General features: G+C 36.6%; 1 protein-coding gene across 7 annotated transcripts in view; it reads left to right on the top strand.

Moving 5' to 3' along the window:
• Positions 1-23,037, top strand: part of TAF2 (TATA-box binding protein associated factor 2) — an 82,999-nt gene extending 59,962 nt beyond the window's left edge. For 2 of the 7 annotated variants that reach the window (XM_032415530.1, XM_032415525.1), the window contains 6 exons: positions 6,681-6,910; positions 8,201-8,356; positions 8,842-8,947; positions 9,888-9,953; positions 11,688-11,810; positions 21,547-23,037. In XM_032415530.1, the coding sequence (XP_032271421.1) occupies positions 6,681-6,910; positions 8,201-8,356; positions 8,842-8,947; positions 9,888-9,953; positions 11,688-11,810; positions 21,547-21,839 (974 nt within the window). In that variant the 3' untranslated portion in view covers positions 21,840-23,037. The remainder of the gene's footprint in view (positions 1-6,680; positions 6,911-8,200; positions 8,357-8,841; positions 8,948-9,887; positions 9,954-11,687; positions 11,811-21,546) is intronic. The other 5 variants (XM_032415526.1, XM_032415529.1, XM_032415528.1 and 2 more) reach the window with 5 other exon arrangements.
• The last annotated feature ends 4,623 nt before the right edge of the window (positions 23,038-27,660 follow it).

Here is a 27,660-nt window from a genome sequence, read left to right as displayed (position 1 = left end):
GTTTCTTTTTATAAAATGGTAATGTCAATATAATCATGTTACAGAATTTTATCTGAACCAAAATAGAAAATATTATATAATTTTATTACATTCCCCACTATTAACATTTAAGTATATTTGGCCTTTGGGGGAAAAAATTGTATGTACATAGTTGTAGTTGAAATGAAGGTATTAAAACAGCATTTTATCATGATAATTTTTTCACATTACTATATATCTTCTTGTGATTGTTTCTGAGAAAAAAAAAAAAAAGAAATGGTAATGAGAATTCGCTTATAACAAAAGGAACTAGAATATCATCTAAGTCCCTAAATCTTACTGAACTCTGTCTGCCCCTCACTCCCTATTGGGACTCCTTGGTCATCTGGTCATTTGAGATAAACATTGTCTTTTTTTTTTTTTTTTTTTAAGATTATTTATTTATTTATTTATTTGACAGAGAGAGAGAGAGAGAGAGAGAGAGAGAGCACAAGCAGGTGGAGTAGCAGGTAGAGGGAGAGGGATAAGCAGGCTCCCTGCTGAGCAAGGAGCCCGATGAAGGGCTCCATCCCAGGACCCTGAGATCATGACCTGAGCCGAAGGCAGTTGCTTAACCAACAGAGCCACCCAGGCGCCCCTGAGATAACTATTGTCTTGATTTACATATGGAGAACAAATAAACTGTGGACAATAGGGATTTAATTATATTCATTTATTTCTGTTCTATTCCCAAGTGGATTTGAGATGTGTTGACTTTGCATAGTTACAAAGTTTGTTGAACCCATTTGAAATAGTATAGAGAGACAGTATCATAGCAGTTAAGGAAAGATCATTTCAGAAGGTGGTCATCAGGTGCTTTTGAAGAATCAAAGTTTGCTTAGCTGGTTTTAGAAACTTCTCAATAAGAGAGTAATTGTGGTAGGATACATAACATTAGGATTTCAAAAATTGAAATTAATTTGAGAGTAAGACCAATGAACTAATTATATGAAATTACATTCATGTTCTTTTGAAATTCATATATCATTAATGAATATTAATAATACTCTTTTTAGAAATATACTAGGGGTATTTAGAGCTGAGAGGTGAAGAAACTAGGGGCTCTTGGAAACTGAGTCATCCTAATGGCTATATACCAGAAGGAGGGTTCCCAGACTTCTACCGTTGAGATCCTAGGACTGCCTGGTCTCTGCTCTCTGCCTGGTGTGTGGTAGCTCCGCTCACCTTTAAGTTCTGGGTTGCTACTCTGGTATCATCCCAGCTGTTTTTGTTTTGAAAACACACATATACACAGCTATATATGTATGTACATATACATACAGATATTAGATATCTTACCCCATTCCTTAATTTTCCCACATAACTTTTACTCCCCAACATTTTGTTTTTAAAATTTTCAAAGCTTAGAAAAATTTTAAGAACAGTACAGTGAATGACCATGTATTTTCATCTTGGTTCACTAGTTGTTAACTTTTTACCATATGTACTTTCTTTCTTTTCCCTCTCTTTCTTTGTGTATACATACCTCTTTTTTTTTCCTGAATTGTTTGAAAGTAAATTGCATCATGGTACTTTTCCCAAAATGCTTTATTCCTAAGAATAAGGACATCCTCCTACATATCCTCAATATCGTTAACATGCCCTACTCCAGTATATATCTCATAACCATATTTCCTCAGTTGTCCGCCAAAATGTTGTAGTTCCCATATAGCTTTTAAAGAATAATGCTCCTCAGAAAGAATAAACATTTTTAAAGAGAAACTGCTTTCACATCATATGGTCTTTGTCCCTAGGTGTGTAAGAATCTTAAATAAATAGGTTTATTTTTAATCACATTGTTCATGGTCAGTTCTTTTTAAAGCTTCAAGTATTCATTTATTCACCATTTATTTCTTGAGCACCTCCAATATACCACTATACTATGTTTTGTGTATATAAGAATTTAATACAAATAGATAGTTGCTGAAATAAATAAAAGAGCACAGTACTCTAGAAACCTGAAGAATAGAACCACGAACGAACCCTGCCTGGAGTGGCAGAATGTTTGTGCTATGGTGACATTTGAGCTAGCTCTTAAGGAATGGAAGAGTTTGCCCAGGAGAAAGACATTTTAGGTAAGAGAATTATATGAAAAATCCTCAAGTTTTGAAAGGGTGTTTGACAAATAGTGTTATCTGGAAAAATAGATGAGGAGTTTGCATTTTATCCTGTATACAATGAGGAACAGGTGGAGTTACGACCTGGCTCTCTTCTATTAGCTGTATGTATATTTTTTCCACACTGAAAGAAATGATTTTCCTTTCCCAAAGAAAAATATTTAAAAATTCAGAACATATGAGAATCCTACCTTTTATAGCTTTATGTAAGATACTGGATTATAGACCAACATGACAATAATTTTAAAAAATACATTTAAAAATTAAGAACTTAGGACTTGGAGTTTATTATTGGTGCTTTGCATTTTATGTAAAACGTAAGTACTTTCTCAAGTCTTACCTGATTAACAGTGTTTTTTCATTTCTCAAGATAGAGGCCTGCATTGAAGAGATTGTATATCATTATGAAAGAAATCTTAGCCATTACTCCCAAGTTGCTCTTCAGTGTTTGGCAATTACTGTAAGGATGACAGGAAAACATTTATGAAATTGCTCAGGACATTAATGGCTGTTTACATCATACTTTTTAGTATTTGGAAGCGTACAACTATACTCTAGGGGTTAGAATGAAAGAAAACTAATTCAGCTTGATGGAATTTGTCACATTTCAGAGTAAGAAAATAGACAACTTTGATATTAACATCAGAAGATTTCGAAGTTCTGGCCTTCTGGTTTACTCCCCCCGAACGCTCCTTTTTAGGAAGAAAAATGGTCAAGAAAATGAAAACATATTAATACATTTTTTTGTAGGAAATTACATACATGTATACACACATGGATATGAGTGAAATGTTTGTACTTAGTGTAATACGCATGGAGAGATCAGGACAGAACTGCCCTATGGCAATTCTTATTTGCCTGACTCAACTCTGTTCAGATTTCCAAGCTTCTTTCATCAATAAGAAATGCTGGGTTTGTTGAAAAATGTCCTGGAAACAGTGGTTTTCAAAGGGACCTCTCTTCTTAGCAGTTTTTTGGCTTGATCAGCTTTAGTAGCAATTACTTCAAAAAATGAAGAGATCTTTTTAGTATCAAATTTGCTATTTGGGGGGTTTGTCTTTAGATACTTTGTGATTTGAGTAGAGAACATCAGAACTGGGTTTCCTACTTTCTTCATGAATGTTGCTCTTCTGTTCCAAGTAAGCAAGGTGGGTCCCAAAGTATAACTGCTAGTGAGACAGGAGGGACAGCATTTGACCTGAGAGGAGCGAATAAGGTCTGTTTTATTTTTCATATATTATGAGCATTCCTTGCCACTTAGGTGATTGGGGCCATTTAAGCTAGAAGAGGGTCTTCAAAATGCTCTAACTGAGGGTGGAAATCAGGAGCTGTTTCAGGGCCTCTCATTAATGGAATTGATTGATTTGAAATAATAGAATTTTTGACCTGAGGGGATCTTAAGCATCATCTCAGATCCGTGTTCTCATTTTAGGGCCCAGGCACCTAACTTGCCCAAAATCACAGAGCTAACTGGTAATTTAGCAGAAGTATTTTCCCCACTATGCCATTCAACTTAATTGCACTGTCAATAATGACAACCGTTTTAAGATTTTGTTCCATGATTTTGAAATGTAGTGGAGCTTCGATTTTTTTTTCTTTTGTAATTTTATAGGAAATACTGCTCTTCATTTTTTAGCTCCATCTTAAATCAGCCGTACATTTCTTTGAGGGAAGACATGCTATCAGTTTCCCTCAGGAACAAAACAGTATTCATTCCTCCATCCAAATTGAAGATCTACCAAAATCTTCAAAAAACAAAACAAACCATGGGGCACCTGGGTGACTCAGTTGGTTAAGCGTCTGCCTTCAGCTCAGGTCATGATCTCAGGGTCCTGGGATCAAGCCCTGCATTGGGCTCCCTGCTCAGTAGAGAATCTCCCTTTCCCTCTGTCTTGCACCCATGCACGTGCTCTCCCTCCCTCCCTCTCTCTCTCTCTCTCTCTGAAATAGATTAAACTTAAAAAAACAAAACCAAAAAGCCCACATAGAAATAAAAAGTATCAAAATTCTTATTTTAGGGGTTCAGTGTATTTAGCAGCCTTCACTGTGCTGCCTAATCATTTTTAAGCTGACTTTAAAAAAAAAACACCCTAGTTCATCAAAATGTACATTTTCCATTTGCTAATAATTTTTTTTAAAACTTTGAGGAATTCACACTCAATTGCCTGACTGGTTTCGATGTCATCTACAGCATACTTCAGGATGGTTATTTGCTGCAGACGTAATTAGGTGATATTGATCTTCAAGGCTAAGTTTTCTTCCAGTGTAAATGTACCCTAAACTGTTCCAGTTTTCTTTACTGATAAAATGCCTAAGGTTCACTTCTTTTCTTGCGACGCCCATGAGTAGATCGTGCTAACTGCTCTGGCAGGCTTCCTTCCCTTCCCTCAGAGGTTTGAGCCCATCCAGCCTTTGTAATAGAAGGCTCAGGAATCTGATACCTGTCCTTTGTGGAACCTACATGTGTAAAATGCTTCGAGGAGGAGAATAATGGATGCCTACAAAAAATTAAGCAATGTTAGACCATTAAAATGTCCAGATCTGCATATTCCAGAGAAGGAAATGGATTTCCAGCATACAATCCTTACTTTTCAGTCTGTACTGTTCTTTCCATGTCTAGTTTCTCTGTAGTTTTTATGATAAAAACCTCATTCTCCTCAGGAGCTCTTGCCTTTCTTTTGCTTTTAACAATGCTGTGTATCTGTTACCTTCTCACACAGTAACCAAGTTGAAGATGTCTCAAATAGGATCGATGATAGCTGGTTCATGGCGTGGAAGGTGCCTAGTACAGTGTAATGTGTATAGTATGAACTCTGTGAAATTATAATTCCTTCCCTGTGAATTTCCTTTGCATAGTCGTAAATACTTATCTGTTGGGGTAAGTCTCATCAGAATCACTACTTGATTGATGGCAGTTTATTTACTCATTCTCATACTTGTTGAAAACCACAAAGCTTAATATTTATGCTGTCTAAAATTTGCTGTAGCAACTTCTTCCCCTTTTGTTTCTCCTTTTTAAACATTATGGTCCTCTTGAAATCACAGTTATTGATCAAAATTGTTTGTAGGATTTTTCTTACCCAGAAGAATTTACATGTTACTTTTCATTTATTTTAAGTTCTATACATCATTTTAAATTCTGCCTAGAAACCATAGCAATTCTCTAATCCTAGATGACAGATTTCATCCTGTCAGGCAGTTCCATTTGATGGCAGTATCTACGTAGAGTGCTCTGTTGGGGAAAAAAGGGAAAGTGAGAAAGAACTCTGGTATTGATTTGCTCTCTGATCTGCTATTGATATGGGATAAGGTATAATCTTAAGATCAAAACCCTTATTTTGGAGATAAAAAAGATTGAGATTCATCAGAGAAATTGAAAGAACTTGCCTCTAGTCTCTCAACTACTTTAAGCCGAATTTCTACACAGTCTTCTCCTGGTCAGTATGTGTTTTACCAGCTTTTGCTATCTCTGGGGTTTGCTTTTTCCTTTAATTTTTATTTTTTAAATAAATACCTACTAGAGCAACACAAATATATAGGCATTTAACAAAACATTTTCCTCCTCTTCAATAAAAGTTTTTAATCATGTTATTTTAAGTAGTTGTAGGGTTTCTTACCATATTTAAAACCTGAAAGTAATAAATTTGACGGGAGATTTGTTTCAAGTGGTAGGGTTCATAAAGGCTCATGGAGTGGTGTCTTCCTAATGGGCTATTCAAGAAGAAAATAGGACAAGATGAACAGAGAATGAATGAATGTGGAGTAGTTACCAAGGAGGAGGAATTAAAAGGAAGATTTAAAGCCAGAAAAAATACTGTTTTGGGAATATTAAATTTTTAGTGGATGTCTAATATTTGCTAAGAAGAATGGTGTAATTGGAGCGCCTGGGTGGGCTCAGTTGATTAAGCATCTCACTCTTGCTTTCAGCTCAGGTCATGATCTCTCAGGTCGTGAGATGGAGTCCCCTGGTCAGGTTCCACACTCAGTAGGGAGTCTGCTTCTCTCCCTCTGCTCCTCCTCCTACTCACACACTAGCTCGCTCTCTCTCTCTCTCTCTGAAATCTTTAAAAAAAAAAAATGGCATAATGATAACATTTTTTCCAATTACAGAATTCATTAGTTCATTCACTGACATTTACTGCTTCCAGGGGTGCCTGGGTGGCTCAGTTGCTTAAGCCTCCGACTCTCAATTTCAGCTCAGGTCATGATCTCAGGGTCCCGAGATCGAACTCCATGTTGGCTCCACAATCAGCTTGAGATGCTCTCTCCCTCGCCCTCTCCTCCCCCCACTCCCCTACATACGTGTGCGCACTCTCGCTCTTTCTCAAGTATATATATATTTTTTAAAGAAAGCATTTACTGCTTCCATAACAATTTCTAAATATCTATGTTAAGATGCATCTTTAGAGTACGGGGTTTGCCAGTGGAGCCTAGGTCATTAGATGGCCCCTTGACATCATAATCCTTTCCTTCTGTATAGGTTCTGGAGCGGTTCAAAATTTATGGATAAATGTACATACTGACTTATTTCTTTATTATTCTTAGGAACTTCACATGACTGGAGGTTACGGTGTGGTGCCGTGGACTTGTACTTCACACTTTTTGGCCTCAGTAGACCTTCCTGCTTGCCTTTACCAGAGCTTGGGTTGGTTCTTAATCTAAAAGAGAAAAAAGCTGTCTTGAATCCGACCATAATTCCAGAGGCCATAGCAGGCAACCAAGAAGCTGCGATTAACCCAAGTAGTCATGCACAGCTAGTTGGATTTCAGAACCCTGTAAGAATCACGCGCATTACGGAAGATGTAGTTTTATTATATAGAACTATCTAGAGAAGGGAACTGCTGTTTCTGACTGGAGAATTTTAAAGCCACTAAAAGTTTCATGTGCCACTTAAAAAAAAATGGCTAGCTGACAGTAGTTTAGCACTTTACAGTTTAGAAAGTGCTCCTGACAAACTGCATAGCTGCACATGACAAATGATGTGCTCCCAGTCCATTTACCCCTTTTGTCATGACATGGTGTTTTTGTACTTGAGTGTTGACTTTCTTCCTTGAGTAGTAGAAAATTGAAATGAATATTTAATCTTGTCCATATATGCTGTTGGCAAACTATTTGAACACAGGGGCCCTGACTTTTTTTTTTTTGCTACTCTGTGTCATACCTAGCACAATTCTAAGCATATGATAAGTGCCTGGCAAATGCTTGTCGAATTAAATAACAATGAATGGTCAGGTAAATGAGTAAGCTGCTGATTTGAGAGGAGATGATGCATTACATTTTTATTTATGTATGTGTGTCTGTGTTTGCCTTTTAAAAAGCTTTTATTTCTAGCTATGCATTAGAAAATTACCAGACTTTTTGTAGAAAGACCTTTAGGATACATAACAATCATTTTACTGTAATTCAAAGAAAGTTTTCCAGAAATTATTTTCATATTAATAACAAAATGTCCCCAATAACTCATGCTTCATTTTTCGCCAATATTTAGACCAGATTACTTGCCTGGCAATTCCCTACTGGTGTTTTGACACTTGAAAACTGAAATTTTCTTTACGCTAGTTAGTGATAGTTATTTTAAATTTGTTTATTCACCTAGATTTTCTGGAATACAGTTGTACGTATTTGTTGTAAATTTGAAATGTATCCTAGAGTTTGGGTTATGAAGAAGTAAGATGATCTTTCCATAGGAAAAAAAAGAGTCTCATTAATGTGCTCTTTCAAATCTGAATATTTAAAACTTGTACAAATAAATATGTTTCTAATTCTTGCCCATATATGTTAACTTATTCACATTCATTCTTGGAGTCTTCAGGAGAAGAGGAGAAAATGATACCAAAAGATACATTCTTTTGGGAAAGCTCTAGAAGTTCACTTATATACCTCCCACCTCCCCCAAAAAAGACCAGCAGACAGGAAAAGGTGAAGTTTATTTTAAGCCCATTGCTGATAATTTTTAGGCACTGGGCATGTTCTAATCTGCATGGTTGCTGTAGCTGTTAGTGTTCAGCTATAATATGAGCTACTTGTCTTCAGAAATCTAATTTTGATCTTGAATATTGCCGCAGGAAGATGATCACCTTGCCAAGGAAGCATCATGTAATATGTCAGCTCATCAGCAGGGAGTGAAGAGGAAGGCTGATACACCACTGGGGTCCCCACTAGAACCTGGTCAAATACTGGAGAAGAATGAGGATAGCAGTAAAGTCAAACTCAAAATCAGAGTAAGAAATACAGGTTAAACCTGTATTAATAGTGTAGGATATTCACCTTCTTGTAAATCTTTTTGAATACTTCCATTGGTTTTTCCTTAGCAGGAACAGATGGGGCAGACTGAATCATAAAAGAACCCAAATGTCATTTAAGATCTTCCATCTGATTATTTAACTTCTATTATCACATACTTCTTCTCTGTTTGGGGGAGGAACTATGTGTGTGTGGTCTACCACGGCTCACTCCCTCTCCCCACAACTTAGGAGTAGATTCTAGTTGCTGTTTCATTTTCAGTAGTATCCATTCAGCTTCTTTTGGTGGCTGGACCATTTAATATTTTCTTACTCTTAGTACTTTTTGAAAAAAAGACTACCTTTCCTTTTAAGATGTGGGGGTGTGTTCTGTGGCCTGTCTGCTACCTTTCCTAAGAGCTAAGATCCAAACGTAAAGCGATGTAATGGCTCTTTTTCTCCTTTGTTTTGTGTATGTGTTTTAGTTTTCAAATTCTCAAGATGAGGAGGAAATTGACATGGACACTGTTCATGATAGCCAGGCATTTATTTCCCATCATTTGAACATGCTTGAAAGGCCATCGACTCCAGGTAAGATTAGTGTACAGCCCATCAGGAGGTGATGAAGAAAGTTCTCATGGTACTACTGTTTTAAGGCCCATTGCTTTATTTACAAGTGAACAACTTTAAAGTTGAAAAGTAGCTAGTATAAAATACTAGATTGTATCAGATTATATTGCATATTAGCAAAGGAATAAATTTTTAAAAAGGATTTTTAAAAATTGTGTTTTATTTTGGTCCTTTTAAAGTATTTGGCATACTTCTGGGTTTGTTTTTTTAAAAATTCATTCAACAGATTCCTACCAGTAGCTTTAAGGGGTTTCTTGGTTTGTTTTTTTTTCCTTTTGTTTTGTAATAGACTTAACCTCCAGATAACCTCAGAATAAAATACTAGATCTATTTTCTTTTTAATAGTGGAACCATAATTTTAAACTTTGAAGGTAATGCCCCCATAACACAGCTTTCTCTTTTTGCCTGCCTGTTTCATGTAATATTATATCATAGATTTTTGCATGCATCTCTCAAACATCATAATCTTTCCTTTTGAAAATAGTACCTGAGACAGTATTGAGTTGATATACTGTAATATACCTTACTTTTCCTTGTTGGTAGGTATTTAGGTTGTTTCAAGTATTTATTACAGGTAATTCTGCACTGAATATCTTTATACAAAAGCTTTTGTTTCTTTTTTGTCAAATTTTGTTCTTAGGGTAAATTTCCCAAGATATATTATTGCTGAAAAGGTTAATTTTAACTGTATTATGAGATACTTACCTTCAGAAGATTTTCACAGTTCTTGATACATTGTGCCATAATGCTTTTTGAAGAGTTAATACCTAGGTTATGTCATCACCATTTTATAATTTTCAGGGATGAAACATTGATGTAACTTGCATGTAAGGTGTGAAATATAGTAATAAAACAAATATTGGTGAACCTGCTCTCCACTCTAACTTCCACTCTGTTGTAGGCTCCATGCCAGGGTCCTTCCCTCTGTGCCCCTTCCTGGTTCTGTTCACCTGCTTTTGCACTACAAGTAAATACTATCTTCAGTTTCCTTTTTTAGTTTTCCTTACTCATGCTGTTGCTTTTCTTTATATTGTATCACATAAGTACAGGATTTCCTTGCACTTGTTTTTTAATTTTATGAAAATGGTATGATACCAATAGGACTTACTTTTTTCAGTCAACATTATGCTTCTAAAGTTCATCCACGTTGATATGTAAGATGTAATTTATTAATTTTCATTTATCCTTTATCATTTTTGTGTGCATAGTACCAGTGTAATAACTTAAAAGATACTTATCAATTATAAATGATAAGTCAAGTTTAGTTTACTTTTTTTTTTTAAGTAATCTCTGTGCCCAACGTGGGCTTGAACTCACGATACCAAGATCGAGTCACATGCTTTACTGACTGAACCAGCCAGGCACCCTCAAGTTTACTTTATAATGCATTTTTTATTGGGAATATGACTATTTTTCTTTTCTTTCTTTCTTTTTTTTTTCTGGGTACCGTTCCTGTTTTCTTTTTATTGGGAAAAAAGGGGGTATTTATTTATACCCTATACTGGTTGTCTTTTATGACTTTTACATTTGAATGGTATTTTTTCTTTTTCTCTTTTTTTTTTTCCTTTCTTTTAAACTTGTTATATTTGTATAGAGTTCCCCTTACCCACCTTGGTCTGCTTTTTATTAAATTTTAGTTTTGAGACCTAAATTATTTTTCACTATTTAGTAATCTAGGATAAGCTAGTAGAATTTGAGAACTGGCTTCAGGTAGACCATGAGCCTAAGATACATTTGAAAACTGAAAGGTCATGAATTCTTTGACTTTTCTAATTATAAGAGATCTTAACAATTATTTATCTGGTCAATCCATTTTACAGATAAGTAAACTTAAGAGAGAAATATTAGGTCACTTGCCCTGAATGACACACTCAAGTAATAGCCAACTCAGGGCTAGAATGACCACTTTTCCATTTGACAAATGAAGAAATTGAGACAAGATGAGCTGAATGTCTCACCTGGATTATCTAATTTGTTGATAATTTGGAATCAGAACCTAGGTCTCCTGATAGCTCCTACAGTGCTGTTCACATTATGCCATTAAAACATTTCCTGTTTGAAATATCTTCTGTAGGGCGCCTGGTGGCTCAGTCATTAAGCGTCTGCCTTCGGCTCAGGTCATGATCCTGGGGTCCTCGGATCGAGCCCCGCGTCGGGCTCCCTGCTTAGTGGGAAGCCTGCTTCTCCCTCTCCCACTCCCCCTGCTTGTATTCCTGCTCTTGTGATCTCTCTGTCAAATAAATAAATAAAATCTTTAAAAAAAAAAAAAAGAAATATCTTCTGTAACCCCTAAATTATTTTGACCTATTTGTTGAGCAAGTATTATAATGGAATTTATTAGCAAATTTTTGGGGAACCAGGGAAACTTTACTATATGCAAAATTCCACATACAATATAAAATATGGTTTCTACCTCAAATGTAGAATCCAGTTTATATATTTAGCAGGCCAGTCACACTTCACTATCTTTCTTGAATGTGTGTTGTTCTTAGACGTAAGCATATAGGAACCATGACAAAGGATTAAAATCAAATGGGATCTTTAGTAGTTAGTAGTATTCTTTTTATTATTAGAATTCTACTATTTTACTATTGAACTGCTTCTAGTTTTAAGGTTAACTTATGAAAACATGTCAGGCTTTTTTCTTCTTTTGGTAAACCAAGAAATAAATACCTCTTTTCCCTCTTCTTTGGCATTTTAGGGCTCTCTAAATATCGGCCAGCTAGTTCCCGATCTGCTTTAATACCCCAACACTCATCAGGCTGTGATGGCACACCCACCACGAAGCCCCAGTGGAGCATGGAACTTGCACGGAAGGGAACAGGTGAAATTATTAATATTATTATTATTTTGCTCAAGAACAAATCTATAAACTTTATAAAGTTTATCAACTTAAAAAAATACATGAAAAATACCAATCTAGAGACTTGCTTTTCTTGCAACACATTGACTTTGTATTATCTAACATAAAGAATATTTTGTTTATTTAGTTTTAAGTAGGCTCTGCTCTCTCCATGCATGGAGCCCAACTTGGGGCTTGAACTCACAACCCTGAGATCAAGACCTAAGCTGAGTTGGATGTTTAACCAGCTGAGCCATCTAGGCGCCTCTAAGAATATTTTAAACTAGACTTTTTACTATTTGAAAATAGTGCATTCCTATTATATAAAACTTGGAAATGAGAAAAAGAGTAGAAAGGGGAAAAAAAAATCATCCCTCATTATGCCATTTAAAAATACCCATTATTGCTCTTTTCTTGCAGTGATTTTTCTTAAAATATTATAACATTAAAAATGCCAACTTCAGTAGACACTATCAAATCTGCACCTTTCATACTTTTACAAAATGCGAAAGTCAACCACTTATTTCTCCGTTCCGTCTCCCCCTGAAAGTTTTACAATTGGTCATCCATGGTCAGTCCTGAAGACTAGATGCCATACTAGAATAGAAAACTAAGATACTCCGTCTTTTCAATCATTAAATACTAATTGGGCTTAAGTTTATGAAAAATAATTCAGTTCAGATGTGTTTGTTACCTGTTCTATTTTACATTGTCTTCCACTTAGCTGCTTACAAAAAAAATGATTGTAATCTAGATAACGAGTAAGCATTCAGTGCTATTGAACAAAGATTCAGTCCTCAAGTTTTGGAGGAACGGGGAATGAAAAGCAAGATACATAAGCAATATATTAAAGAATAGTTTTTCCAAAAGTCATTAGTCAGATTTTAAGATTCCAACAGATGGATTTTGCTTATATAAACCATGTTTTTATGATACAAACAAAAGAGTAACTATTTATTGATTTAACTGTTTATTGATTGCTTAAGGATCAACTGTGAAAATTCAAACTAAAGTAACATCTCAGAATATTTTGGTATTGAGACCCCAGACTGTTGCTTTTTTATATCTCTCTGTGTGTTGCTCTATGCATTTACTGAAATAGATTCATACAGAATTTATTTCAGAAGGAGATTGGCTGGATACCTTATCACTTACTTTGATAAGTGAATTTTGACATATCTTGGCCTTGCCAGTTTTATATTCTCTTGGTTTTATTTTTAATTTTTGTGTAATTTTGCTTTATTACCATTATACTTAAGAAAATTTTACTACATATGAAAAATTTCCCACATTTTTAAAAACGATAAAGCTCAGGGTATTTCAGACCTCTTGATATAGTTTGAGAGTGGTGCTTCTGCCTGTGCAGGAATTCCTATTCCAGAAAAGAATCTGAATATGTTTGGTTTTTCTTTGTGATGTGGCGCACTAACCTATGGAGTTAACACCTTTTTGTCCCCACTGATGTGCCTTTGTATCATAGTGCCATATTGCTTTAAAAAAACCATCTTTACTTTTCTGTGGAATCTCTCTTTACAGTCTTGTAGTTCTCATGACATCATGTGGGAAGATTGGGGAGGAGATACAGGGCTAATGGTGGGGGGAATAGGAAAGTATTAAAATGTTAGCTTTGGTTGCTGGGACCCTTTAAGTCATGAGGCAGAATGTATACCAGTATATTATTTGGACTGATCTGTAAAACATAATTGTGAATATATTTTTAATGTGCCTTTGTAATTTTCTTTAAACGTGTTTATGCTATTCGGTACCCTGTGGCCCGTGAGCAAGTTTTAAAATTCAGTAGTGCTATTATTAGAATTTAGAAAACCTTCATTTTACAAATGGTAGTGTTCCAGAAGATTATTTGTACATGTATTTATTGTGGAATTCTAAACGTGTTTTCCCATAGACACATTGTTACATTTGGTAGGTAACTCTCAAACTAGCCAACAAAGTTAAAATCCCTTTTAACTTATACCATACATGAAGAATAAAAGTATCAAGCCTAGCCACTGTGTGTAACAATGTTTTTGAGAGAAGGGGCACTTAGAGCTCCATCTTTTGGAATGTCAGAAGCACAACTTCAGCCTAACTCAAATAAAGTTGGCAGTAAAACAGGAACTTCCTCTCTTCCTGCCTCCCAGAAGGAGCCAGGGTCTCTTGGGGTGGTAGCTAGCCTGGCCTGAGGTTGTGAGCGGAGGGCTGAGGAGAGGAGGCCTAGAATCAGTATAAGGGAAGCTGTGACCTCTCTTAATTCTCTAAGGGATTCTAGATTAGAGCTCACAAATGAGCCTTATTTGGAGCCTTATTCAGCACATCCAACTGAGGCATCTTTTACTTGGTCAGTAGAGTCTTGCAAAAATTTTTGAAGTAGTTTACTAAAAAGAGATTACACAATAAAAATCTGGATTTCCAGCTTCTCTTGAAAAAGAGTTACCTGAGAGGTCCTCTTAAGCAGGGATGTGCCTTCCATTTTGTGTTGCGCTGGAATTATGCTATCTCCTTTGGTCCAAGGCTTTTGATATTGGGAGCCCTGCTTCCTTTTTTTTGAGCTGAGATCATTTCTGAGATGGCTCCCTTAGAACCAACAAACCAGATGATGATTGAGAACTGGAATGTGTTGCAGATTTCATCTTGGGGGTGGAGGATAGAAAACAAATGGGGTGTAGGTAAAATAAAGCAGAGGTGGAGGTGCCTGGGTGGTTCAGTCGGTTAAGCTTCTGCCTTCAGCTCAGGTCATGATCCCGGGGGTCCTGGGATTGAGCCCCGCATCCGGCTCCCTGCTCAGCAGGGAGCCTGCTGCTTTCTCCCTCTCCTACTGTCTGCTGCTCCCCCTGCTCGTGCTCTGTCTCTTTCTCTGTCAAATAAATAAATAAAATCTTAAAAAAAAGAAGAGGTGGAAACTGTTAAGTAGTGGATAGGTCATAGTTTCTTTTTTGTTCTTTTTTCCTCCAGTTTTCTCTTTCCTTGTGTCTGATAGAAGACTAGTTTAGGGATGATATGTGTGGTAGGTTAAGCCATTTGGGGGTAAGAAAAAGAGAAGTGGCAGGGGTATTTTCCTTCCTTCCTTTACTATCACCTTTCCCTCCCCTGAGGTAAGGACGGGAGGCCATACAGCCTACTGTGTCCTTTCCACCACTGCAGCTGCCCGACGGCCCGACGCGGCCGGTCTGTGTCCCAAGTTGCTGCAAGGCTTGTGTGAAGCACAGAGGAGGAGTGACAGGCACAGGGGCGAGAGGGAAATCCCTGGCGGTTCTGTGGGGAAGAAAAGAAGGAGAGTTCCTGCAGTTTTGCCTAGATAGGGCTGCTGTGTATGTAATACCTTCTTGCCTAAGTCAGAAAAGCACTGTTCTAGTGCATGAAATCTTTCCCACAAAAAAGATATCTATATCTGTCTATCTATCTATATCTTGAGAGTACTAGTTCTTTCTTTTGAAACTCTAATATGAAAAACAGACTTTGATTTTTTTTTTACTTAAATTTTAATGATCTAATTTTATACTTTATTTTTTACAGTGATCCAAAGAATCCAAAGACCAGACTTCACACTTTCCCTAATAAAAACTGCAGGTTTTGTGCTAAGTTTAAACATAAACCTAATGTGCATGTATTTAAGAGAATTAGCAGGTTATTGACACTTTAATCAGATGGGCTGAGAAGCTTCCGCATTAGGCTTATATTAAGTACCTCTTTGGTTGATTTTGCATTTGTTAAATTGACTGCAGCTAAAATCCTTATCCATAGTGCATTTTACTAGATCTCTGGGAAAGATTTTATGTTGGGTAGAACAACAAAACGGAGCATTTGTTTTGTTCTTTTCATATAACATGAAATAGGAAAATATATTCTGAATTACATATATCTCCTTTTTTTGATATATGTGCTATCTATCATAGAGACATATATTTCAGGTCACTAAAAGGGCTTTCCTTAGCTTGTAAACCCCTGAAATGATATGTGAAATTATGTGTGTAAATGTGTCATGAGGATGGAGATATACACATTTTTCTCAGTAGAGATTCTAAACATGACCTCATGCTAGTGTGAAAGTCAACTCCTGTGTGTCCCAGATCTGACTGCTAATACAATTCCACATGGGAAGGAAACTGTACTTTCTTAACACCTTGGTTTAGACCTGGTAAAATTATCCAGGAAAGAGAGAGATTAGGCAAACAAACAAAAAAATATATTTTGTCGGGGGCCTGGGTGGCTCTGCCGGTTAAGCCTTTGGACTCTTGATTTTGCTTTGGGTCACGATCTCAGGGTTGCGAGGTTGAGCCCTGCGTTGTCTGGCTTAGTGGGGAGTCTGCTCTGAGAGTCTCTCTCCCTTTCCCTCTGCCCCCGCCACCCGCACACGCACATGTTCTCTCTCTTAAATAATCTTAATACATAGAAATATATATTGTCTATAATAAGTGAAAACTTAAGAGCTAAAGGATGTGATGGTGATAGAGTATCATTAGGTTTTATCACATCTTCTGCTGTTACAAACACTATTCTGGTGAATATTTTTGTATATGTGTCTTTGCACATATGCATGAGCACATATGTGGGATACATGTTCATGCATAGTGTCAAACTGCCTTAACTTCTCCTTTTTAAAAAACACTTTATTATGGAAAACTGTGAAGGAGTCAGACTAGTATAATGAACCCCCATGTATCCATTACTCAGCTTCTACAGTGATCAGCTCATGGTCAATCTTGTATAATCTATATCCTTACCCATTTCCACCCTTATGAACTATTTTGAAACAAATTCCACATATCATCACTTTCTTCATGAACAACTTAGTATATATCTCTAAAAGATGAGGACTTTAAAAAGTCATAACCACAGTAACATTCTTATTCTTTAAAAAATTAATTTTTTTCATATTTTTAAATATCCAGTCACTGTATAAGTTTCAGTTGACTTATGCCATTATTCTAATATTTATTTTTAACACTTTATTTTTTGAATCATTATCCACATAAGGTCTACATGTTGCAGTTGGCTGATACGTCCTTTACATCCTTTTAAATTTAAAGTTTCATGTTTACCTTTTTCTCTCTTTTCTTCCCTTTTATAATGTATTTGTTAAAGAAACCAGGGTTTTGATCTGTAGTTTTCAAGTCTGTGTTTTGCTAATTCTATATCATGGTATAATTAACGTGTTAGAGTCCTCTTTATTTCCTGTAAATTTGTAGTTGGATATAGAAGCTTAATTTATTCAGGTTTATCGGTGGCATTGTGTTCTTCCATCTGGAAACATACAATGTCTCGTTGACTTTTTTTTTTTAATTTTTTTTAAATAGTGGAAGTTAGATTTTATTTATTTTTAATTATTTTTAATTTTTTAATATAAATTCAATTAACAATGTATTATTAGTTTCAGATGTAGAGTTCAGTGATTCATCAGTCTTATATCATATCCAGTGTTCATACATCCATGTGCCCTCCTTAATGCCCATCACCCAGTTACCCCATCCCCCACCCCTTCCCCTCCAGCAACCCTCAGTTTGTTTCCTATGATCAAGAGTTGACTCTTTTATGAGGTTAGCCACTAAGATGTTTAAGACCTAGATCCATTATTTCACTAAGGGTTGCAAGATGGTGATATTCTTTTTTGTTTTTTTTAAGATGTTGTTTATTTATTTGGAGAGAGTGTGTGCACATGCGGGCAGGGGGAGGGACAGGGAGAGAGAGAATCTCAAGCAGACTCCCTGCTAATCATGGAACCTGATGCGGGGCTCGATCTCACGACCCTGAGATTATGACCTGAGCCAAAATCAAGAGTCAGACACTCAACGGACTGAGCTACCCAGGCACCCCCGCAAGATGGTGATATTCTAATTCATCTGTCCATTTTTATAAACTGGTTTATTTCTGTAAAGCTAAAGTCCCCCTCATCTATTATGACCCAGTGGTATAGATTATACAGGAGGAGAAAGATAATGGCTTCTCTTTTTATTTAACAATTTCCCAAATAATGAGTTGGCTAACTAGCATCCTCCAATGGTGAATAATCAGTTCTAGTCCTTTAGTTATTGTTCTTATTATTCCAATTGTCCCATCTTTGGGCAGTGAGAACCTCTTAGAAGTTGATTCTTGGGTCTGTGGAGAAGAACTTAACTTCCTTGCCATTATAATACGAGATTTTTCAGGTTCATTTTGTAAATATTCTGCCCAGCCCAAAATCAGTCATTTGTCCTGGGAGCCCTGGTTCCTAACACCTTTATCTTTGGCTCTAGCTAATCCATTGTCTTATTAATAGACTAAATACAAATCAAGAGACATGCAAGATTTATAATCAGTGTATCTTTAATGCTAAGTATAAGGCCACTAGACAAGAGATTGGATTTTGAAGTGGTTATAAGTATTCCTTGGAAAAGAGTATACCCAAGTACACTTGGTTGTCTTTTTGGCAGTTGTCTCTGCTAGGAAGTACAGTTTCCAGTGTAATTATTGGTTTTTCTGCAATCCAAGTTGCTTGGCAGGTGTTTAGGATGATGAAACTTCTCTCAGTGCAGAAGAGGACCTCAGACTCTTAATAGTGCAGACAGCCAATTGGAAAGCTCACAGTCTGGTGTTGTAGACTAAATCATGAGGTAGGATCTGAAGGGATTTGTTCATGAGGCTTTAAAGTCTCTTATCATCACTTCTCCTTATCACCTTGCTCTGTATCCTGTTAGGTATGGACCTGTTTTCTCATATTTTGGAAACATACTCGTGTAATTTATTTAAAATCTAAATTAAAATCTTACAGTGGCGTATTTGGCTGATACTCTAATTCAGATATCTCTCAAAATTTTTCTGAATACTATCTTGGTCCCAATTATTGCAAAAGATACAGATCCCAAAACTTGCTCTGTATGTAAATAATCTCTGTAATTGGCTTATGCATCGTTATTAGTGTTATCTTTACCAAAATATCATGAAAGTAAAACGATAATTTTGTAGTAGTAAAATATGAATAATCTGTGAGGGCAAGAATTTTTGATTTATTCATTTGTCCTGAAATGTTGGAACAGTGCCTGACACAAAAGAAGTATAGTAGTCAGTACTAGTTGAATAAATGGTCTATAATAGTTTCTGTGCTTTATCCCTCTTCCTTCAAAATTAGTGACCTTCAGATTGCATTTAGTTGGACTGAGTTCACCAGACATCCTCTCTAAAAGAAACACAACTATTAGATATTTCTGTTGTATGAATTCATTCATTTATGTTTAGCAAGCTTCGGCAGGGGTGGGGAGGTGAGATGGAGGGCGTGCTAGATACCGGGTGGCACACTGGGATACAAAGATGAAAGAGATGAGCTCCCTGTTCTCAAGACGCTGGGAGTGGAATGAAAGAGCCCCACAGATGAAAAGCTGTGCTGCCGGGTGCACCCTGCTGCATGCGGCCGGGCGGGGTGCTTAGGAGCACACACTGGAGGCAGGCTCTTGGGGTTTGTAGCTCAGACTTGCCGGTGCCACCTCGGGCAAGTCACTTGAGTCCTCTGTGCTGTAATTCCCTTTCTGTATTATGTTGTGGGAACATGAAAGAACGAATTCTTTTGGGGCAGTTTGGGGAGCACTTCTTAAAGAAATGACATTTAAGCTGAGTTTTAAATTATTAAAGAGCCTAAAATGTTTTTTCCTTCCCTTTGTCTGCTCCAGGTTACCGTTTAAACATTACTTCCTTGCAGAAGTTTGCCTCTGATCCCTCCACAACTAATTTAAGTCTCCTTTTGTGCTACTGGTTCACTCTGAGTTTTGTCTTTTTATTACTTGGTTGTACTTACTCAGTTTCTTCCCAGCTAGTATGTAAATGGCAGGAGGACTGAGATCTGTCCAGTTCATCACTATTTTCCCCAGTTCCCATATAGTTCTGTTACTTGTTAAGTGAATTTGTGAGTTAGACAAATAAGGGAAGGGCATTTCAAGCGTAGGAAGTAGCATTTACAAGTTCACAGTTAGTGAAGGGCTACCCTCAGGTGCATAGAAAGTGATAGCGGAATGTAAGGCTGGAATGGTAGGTTCAGGACAGATTGTAAACTGTCAGTAAAATCAGTGCTGAAACTGATTTTTAGGAAACTTCTGTGGTGATGTCTGTTTTGGTAAGAACCATGGTTTGGGGCTAGTTTGGATCAAAATTAGTGCTGAGAATTTACTTTAAAAAGTTCATTTTAGTGAAAAGGTTGTTTTTTTTTTTTTTAGCTAGTTTGGATAAAGTCTATGTTTTCAGAAACTGCCGCATTTAAGTCCAAGAACTTTGGCTTTTATTCTGTTGGTAGAACCAACTGAGTGGTTTTTTGTTGTTTTTAGAACCAACTGAGTTTTTAAGCAGATAATTATGGATAGCTTTTTTTTTTGGAAGATCACTACGCAGCAGGGTCTTCCAGCCTAAACACTATTAACATTTTGGGCATGGGAATTTTTTGTTGTAGGAGCTGCCCTATGCATGGTGTGATGTCCTGTGCATCACTAGGCTCTGCCCATGGGAGGCCCATATCACTTCCTCCCTCAGTTCTACCCCAGGTGTAACAACATCAGTGTCTTCAGATATTGCCGAATAACCCATGTGGGGCAAAATCAGCTTCTGTGCAGCTGTGTAAAATACGGATTTGAGTATAAGACACTTCGGGCATAGGAACCAGTTCACGGGAGCCTAGTACCGCCGTCCGGATGAGGTGAGGTGTTCTGAATTCCTACAGTTGCAGACAGCGTAGGGGCGGATGAAAGAGATATCTGTACGTGAAAACCAACGGGATTTGGTAACCACCCAGATTTAGAAAGGCGGGTATCTGAGATGATCCTTGGGCTTTCTTCTTAGCTGGCTGCACGTAAAGCAGGACCATCAGTCCAGAGTCACCCAGAAGGAAGTCTTCCTTGGGGTGTGGCCCAAGGATTGTAGCATCGGGAGGAAGCAAGAAATTGTTGTGCACCAGAGTCTGAGAACTACTGCTGTAGTTTCCTGGACTGATGGAATGTTAAATGGAAAGAACTTTCCAAAACATTCGATTTTTTTTTTAAGGTGAGATAAAAAGAAAGAAAATGCATGCTGAAAGTTAATAGCAGAATCTGTTCAAGAGCACAGGTCTCCTATTTCTCATCTTTCTTTCTTTTTTTTTAAGTGACACTGCTCTTGTCTTTAAGTAGAGATGTTCCCTTTATAGACTCACTGCCTTTTCTGGTTTTCTTAAGTGCACTGAATCTACTTAAAAAGTTCACTTTTGCCTGTCTGTTCCCAAGAAATTACCTTAAGGAACTATAGAAATGTGATTTTGGCCGTGATATTATTATCAGTGACTAGCATAAGATGTTTATGTGTGTATAAATGGTTCTTCAGGTGGCAGAAATAAAGTACTGCCATTTCCCTGCCCAGTATCTTAGGGTCAAACTGTAGCTGAAGGAGCTACAGTTAAAGGATGAATGTGGGTCTTAACTAACAACACACACACAATGATCATCATTATCATTTCATAATACTTTAAAACTTAAATGCTAACTTTTAAAAGATGGTTTGGTAACACACTGGTATATATCATAATTGGTATAAACTGTAAGGAATTGAAATATTCTGTTTCCTGGCCACAATGCTGAACACTTACCTGTGTGTGACTAATTGAATGTCTTATTTAGATACTTCTCCCATTCCTAATTATTTCCATGGACATGTTAAACACTTGGGAATCCCTCTTTTCTATACTGTCGTCAGCTCCCTCTTACTTTCATTTCACTTTCTTTGTTATCAACAGGAATTCATTTGGGTGTTTTTAATCTTGAAGGTAAAGAACAGTCACCTTTGGAGATGAGTATGCATCCAGTTGCAACAGCTCCACTCTCAGTGTTTACTAAGGAATCTGCGTCCTCCAAACACAGCGACCACCATCACCACCATCACCATGAGCACAAGAAGAAGAAGAAGAAGCACAAACATAAGCACAAGCACAAGCACAAGCATGATAGTAAAGAGAAGGACAAAGAGCCTTTCACTTTCTCCAGCCCCGCCAGTGGCAGGTCTATACGTTCTCCTTCTCTTTCAGACTGAGGCGGGGACAAAGGAGACTTTCCCTTAGTGTCCAGAAGAATATATATAACTAAAGCTTTGTCCTCTGTAAAGAATGATAAATGGAAACAGACAAAAAAATAGTTGCCTTTCTCATAGAAATTCAGAATCCATGTAAATTCTAACATTTATGTTATTTATGCAATTGAGATCTAATTAGAAAAATGTTTTATAGTTCTGAATAAACCATTTCATCCCATTTCCTCCTTAGAACACGCGCACACACACACACACACACACACACTCATTCACACCAAACTTCAAAAAGACCCTCAGATCCACTGGCAGTTCCCATTCACATCATGGTCTTCATGTGTACTGCCAAAATCAATTATGTTTTAAAGTCTTTGATGGATGTTATGGGGCAAAGTTATGTTTTAAACAAGCTACTGCCAGATCTGTGGTGAAACCACTATTTCCAGTGAAATATTGTATAACACTATTTGGAACTACTGAGAAAGACTAAGGCTTTTCTATAGGAACCTTCTGTATTACATGGTATTTTTTGTGTTAACCATAGAGGCTAAACATCAGAATTTGTGAACACAGATACTTGGTATTTTCTTTTGCCCTAAAATACTGAAATGTTCAGAAGCAGCTCTTTTTAAAAAAAATTTTTTTTGGATAGCATTTTTGATAGTGCATTTGGGGATTATAATGTTGGAATTTCATAGAACTATCAAATCCACAGTTCTCAAATCAAGATGTTTAAATTATAAGTTCTTTTTTTTTCATTAAGTATAAGTGAATATGTTCATATATAGAGTATGTTTGCTAAATGTGGACAGTTTACACATCCAACACATAATCTAAAATTATTTCTGTGTAACACAAAGTCTAATACCTTAAAAAGGTGTTTATGTAATGTTTACTAACTCAGACATAGACAAGTCAGCCCTCATGTGAGTATACCAGAAACATTTAAAAAAAATATATGAAACATTTTGGTTTCATACTTAAATAGTTTGTGTGTGTTTGTTTTTATTTCTGAATTTACCATGTGCTTTATTGTTGTTTAAAATGTTTTTCATACCTGTTCTATTTTTATCATTTCTCTTACCATTAGTTTGACAAAGTATTTCTTCTAGAATAGATGTTTCAAAGGGATCCAATAATGTTGGACTTTTAAATATACTTTTAGTTGTGTTTAACTTGTTTAATAAATAACTTTTTAAACTGACCATTCTGCCTTTGTATCTTTTTATATCTTTGTTACCCTTCTCTTTGTGTGTGTACCTGTCCACAAAGCTCTCTACCTTTGTGGATAGGCAGGATTTGAGCTGGCCTTGCTAGGGAGGATGATTTCAGCAGAGATGGGGAAAGTTCTCTCAGTAGAAGGAATGGTGTTTTTTCAAAAGGATGGAGGAAAGCAAGGGGATGTTCAAGCAGTGCAGTTGACTTGGAGCCTGAGTGCAAAAGGGAATGTGATCAGATGTAGAAGGGCCTAAATGGCGGTTATTTCAAGATTCCGATTAATTTAGTGTTGGTCCGCTGAAATTATTTTTGGAAAATGGCGTATTTTATGTTACAGTGTACAGTGTGATACCATATGTAGAATCCCCAACTTTGAAAACAGTAAGGATATATTTCAAAAGAACTATTAGTGTTGTCAGAAGATGGTGACAAATAAGAGCTACCTATATAACTTAAGGACGTCTTGTATAGTCAGGACTGTACTAGGAACTGTATGATACCTGTGTCCTTTCTCAGTTGGGTATTTATATTGGATGTTTCTTGTGAGGCACTTTTTTTTTTTTTTATGGCAAGCTTTCAGTTATTTAAGCTGATGGTTAGGAGCAGACAACACAAGAATTATTCATGTTTTTGAAATACGTAATTACACACAAACAACACAGAGTTCTAGTGTAAGTCTCCCCAGCCTCCTTCCCCAGAAGCTGTTGGCAGTATTACGTGTGTCTCTCCAGAGCTAGTCTGTACATACATCTCTACAGTATGGACATTTTTTTTTAACAAATGATATTTGTAGAAATTTTTAACTTTGGTATAGCTTATCTTTTATGACTACACATTTTGTGTCATACTAACAAAGGTCTTTCTTATTCCATGATTATAAAAGAATTCTATTTTTTTCTGTTGGTTTTAAAGTTTTATGTTTCGGGTTTCTGTCCAACTAGAATCCATCTGGAATTTATTTTGATAGAAAATGGGAGGTAGAGATCCAGCCCTTTATTTTTTTTCCTTCCAGAATGCCACCCAACGCTATGTATTTAAAACTCTGTCTTTTTGGGGTGCTTGGCTGGTTTATTTGCTAGTGAGTGTGACTCTTGATCTTGGGGTTGTGAGTCTGAGCCCCACGTTGGGTGTAGAGTTTACTTAAAAAAAAAATGTTAAAAAAAATAAAACTCCCGTCTTTTCTCTCTAGATTTCAAGTGTTGCATACTAAATTCCCTTATTGTTTGGGTCCATCTCTGGACTTTGTAGCTGGTTTCATGGATCTGTCTGCTCACCTGCCAGTACCATGCTGATGAGATCATTGTAGCGCTGTCTGCATTTTAATATGGTAGAGCTAGGCTCCCTCCATTACTTTTCATAATCTCTTTGCTGTTCCTATGGGTTATTTTCTTTTTCTAGTTGACTTATTAATTTACATACCAGTAAAACTCACTTCTAGGGTACATTTTTATGGGTTCGACAGATGCTTGGACTTGCGTCTCCAACCACCAGTTTCATCACTGCAGAATTCATTCGTGCTGCCCCTCTGTAGTCAGCAGCTCCGCCACCCAGCCCCTGCCTTCCACTGACAGATTTTCCATCCCTGTAATTTTGCCTTTTTGTGGATTTGTTTTTCTACATAAATACTAGAATCAGGCTTTTTCGTCTCTCCATGAAATTGTTTTTGTAGTTGGTATTGGTTGTGTGTTAAATCAAGAGTTAGAATTGGTATCTTGATGTTGATGATTTGTATTAGTGATGTCAATATTCCTATCAGAACAGTATTTCTTTTTAACTTCATTATAAGGTAGTTTCTGTTTTTGGTATTTTTTAAATGATGTCTTTTCATTATAAGATTATTTTATGCTGATGTTGTGCTTAGCTACTCTATTAATCAGGGTTCTCGAGAAATATATATATGTTTGTTATAAGGTATTGACAGTTTTGGAGGCTGAGAAGTTCTGCAGTCTGCTGTCTGCATGCTAGAGACCCAGCAAAGCTAGTGGTGTAGTCCAAAGGCCTGAGAGCAAGAAAGCCTAGTATAGATTCCAGTCTGGGTCTGAAGTTCTGAGAACCAAGGCTGTAAGGGCCGAAGATCCCTGTCCCCACTCTCATCAGACAGAGGGGATTCAACCTTCCAATACCTGTTGTTCTGTTGAGGCCCTCAGCAGGTTAGGTGAGGCCCATCCACACTGGGGAGGGCCGTTTCCTTTACTCATCCCACCAATTCAGATGCTAATCTCTTCCTGAACCACCCTTACAGAAACACCCCAAAATAATGTTTAACCAGCTAGGTGGGCATCCCTTGGCGCAGTCAAGTTGACACCTAAAATTAGCCATCACAACCACATTGCTAAATTCTCACTATTTGCAGCATTTTAACTGTATTTCTTGGGTTTTACTTAAAAGTATCCGAATCTGTAAATGATGATAATTTTATTACCTCTTGTCTAATGTTGATAAATTTAGTTTTCTAATTTATTTTTTTTGTCTGACTTCTTGCTGAATTGGCCTGAGAGCTGCCGGGATGGCATTGTCTGTGATTGTCTTGCATTTTGCTTCACGCTCTCTGCCTCATGGGTTGTGGATTTGTATTTCACATTTCTTCAACTTCTTTGACGTTGAAGTTTACAATATTTGTTTCTTGTCTCATTTCTTTTGGGTGATTATCAAGGAGAATGGAGAAGCTACCTTACTACCAAAGTCTTAGAAAGTCCTGAGAAAGACATATTGATCAAAGTATCATCTTTCCATTGAAATCCTTGTCTGGTAAATAGCTGGAAAGCTACTTAGTTTCCCCATCCTCCTCTCCTAACTCATCTCTTCTGTTTCCAACCTCTTACTCTAAATAAATGAAATTTCTTCATATCCAATGTGCTCCAGCCCAAGTGGACTGTCCTTTCAAAGCTCTCGACTTCTGGCACCCTGCCTTTGAGTGTAAGCTAGACTTAGTGACTCACTTCAAAGGCTAGAGTATGGAAGGGGAAAATAGTAACTTTCCAGTTAAAGCTGACAGACTTGTCATTAGCCAGGTGACCATGGTAAACAGCACCAGTGGTAAGTCATGTTAATATGTCCTCATTAGTATGATGTGATGAGAAGGGCACCTCTGGTATAAAACCCCACAATGCCAGTCTGTCTGGTCTAATCATGAGAAAAACATCAGACAAATCCAAGTGAGGGACACTGCAAAATTCCTGACCATTACTCCTCAAAGCCGTTAAATTTATGAAAAACAAATGACAGACTGTCCCATCAGAGGAGACAAGGGAGACATGACGACAATGCAGTGAGTTTTCCTGGTCAGATCTTGCAACAGAAGAAGAACATCAGTGAAAAAAACTAGTGAAATCCAAGTACGTTCTGGGGTTTCGTTAATGCACCGATGTTGGTTTCTTAGTTTGGACAAATGAGCTACAGTGAGTTCAACATTAACGGGGGAAACTGGGGCAAGGGTATGTGGGAACACTTGCAAAGAAGGAAGAGGTGCTCTTAGGATTGTAATCCTTCTAAGCTATGAGTGTATTTTGATTTTTATAACCTAAATTACTTACTTTTTGAAGAGATTAAAAAAAATTCATTTTCCTCACCTCAGGATTTTAGAAGAAAATGTATGCACTTAACAGAGGAATATTTGGAGAGAGGTCAAAGGGAGCAATGATAAAGACCCAAAGGGTGACAACTGTAAAGCTTAGGAGCAGAAATATAAAAGAAATTCTTATAAGAAGAGAAGAACAGGCTGAGGGTCTAGCCTTAAAAAAGGAAATTTTTTTTCTCTAATTAGATACTGTAAAAAAAAAAGTGAGGATTTTATGATCGGAGATAATTGAGAAACTGAATATGCCCTCTTAAAGTTTCACTCTAACCGTTGGAGGCCTCTCTCAGGTTCCAAAAAGTTCTGTAGTAAAGAAACCTGTTTAACATAATATTTTCCCAAACGTACTTGACTGTGGAACTTTCTTCTGTCACATCTGTGAAAATCTTAGGAACACTTACTGTAATTTTGGAAAATGCTATTCCGTATGTGTGACTTTTAATGTCACCCTGGTATTTATACTACTTGGACTATTTTATCACTGAAATAGAGGTTTCTCGACCAATTATTCTAGAGAATTTATTGTCCCTTAATGGTCAGACCTTAACTTAAGAATATCCTTACCATTAATAAAACAAAATGTAATTATTGAGAACCTCCTCTGTTCATCACAAAGTACTGTGGCTTTTAAAGTTTCTTGGCAAACAATGATTCTTTAAAAAAAAATTTTTTTTAACTCTATCTACATGACTTAAACATAGTAATTGAATGCTGATACACCCAGCACTGTTTTTTGTTTTGTTTGTTTTGTTTTGTTTTGCTAAAATAAATATTTCTCTTGGGTTAGCCCAGTAATCTCTAAACATTTTTGGTTGTTTATTCCATTAATTAAAAAAAAAAGAATGCATATATCTAATGTGTGTGTATTTATAAGTATATATTAACACATAACATAGTGTGGTCTTGGGTGGTGTTTTTTATTTTATTTTATTTTTTTTAATTTTTTTTAATTTTTTTTTTTTTTTTTTTAGATTTTATTTATTTGAGAGAGAGAGACAGAGATAGTGAGAGAGAGAGCACAAGTGGGGAGGAGAG

The sequence above is a fragment of the Phoca vitulina genome, unplaced genomic scaffold, assembly GCF_004348235.1.
Source record: "Phoca vitulina isolate PV1807 unplaced genomic scaffold, GSC_HSeal_1.0 scaffold18, whole genome shotgun sequence".
NCBI lineage: Eukaryota > Metazoa > Chordata > Mammalia > Carnivora > Phocidae > Phoca > Phoca vitulina.
Note: the sequence above shows the minus strand (reverse complement) of the source record. Positions and strands in the feature narration are given on the sequence as shown.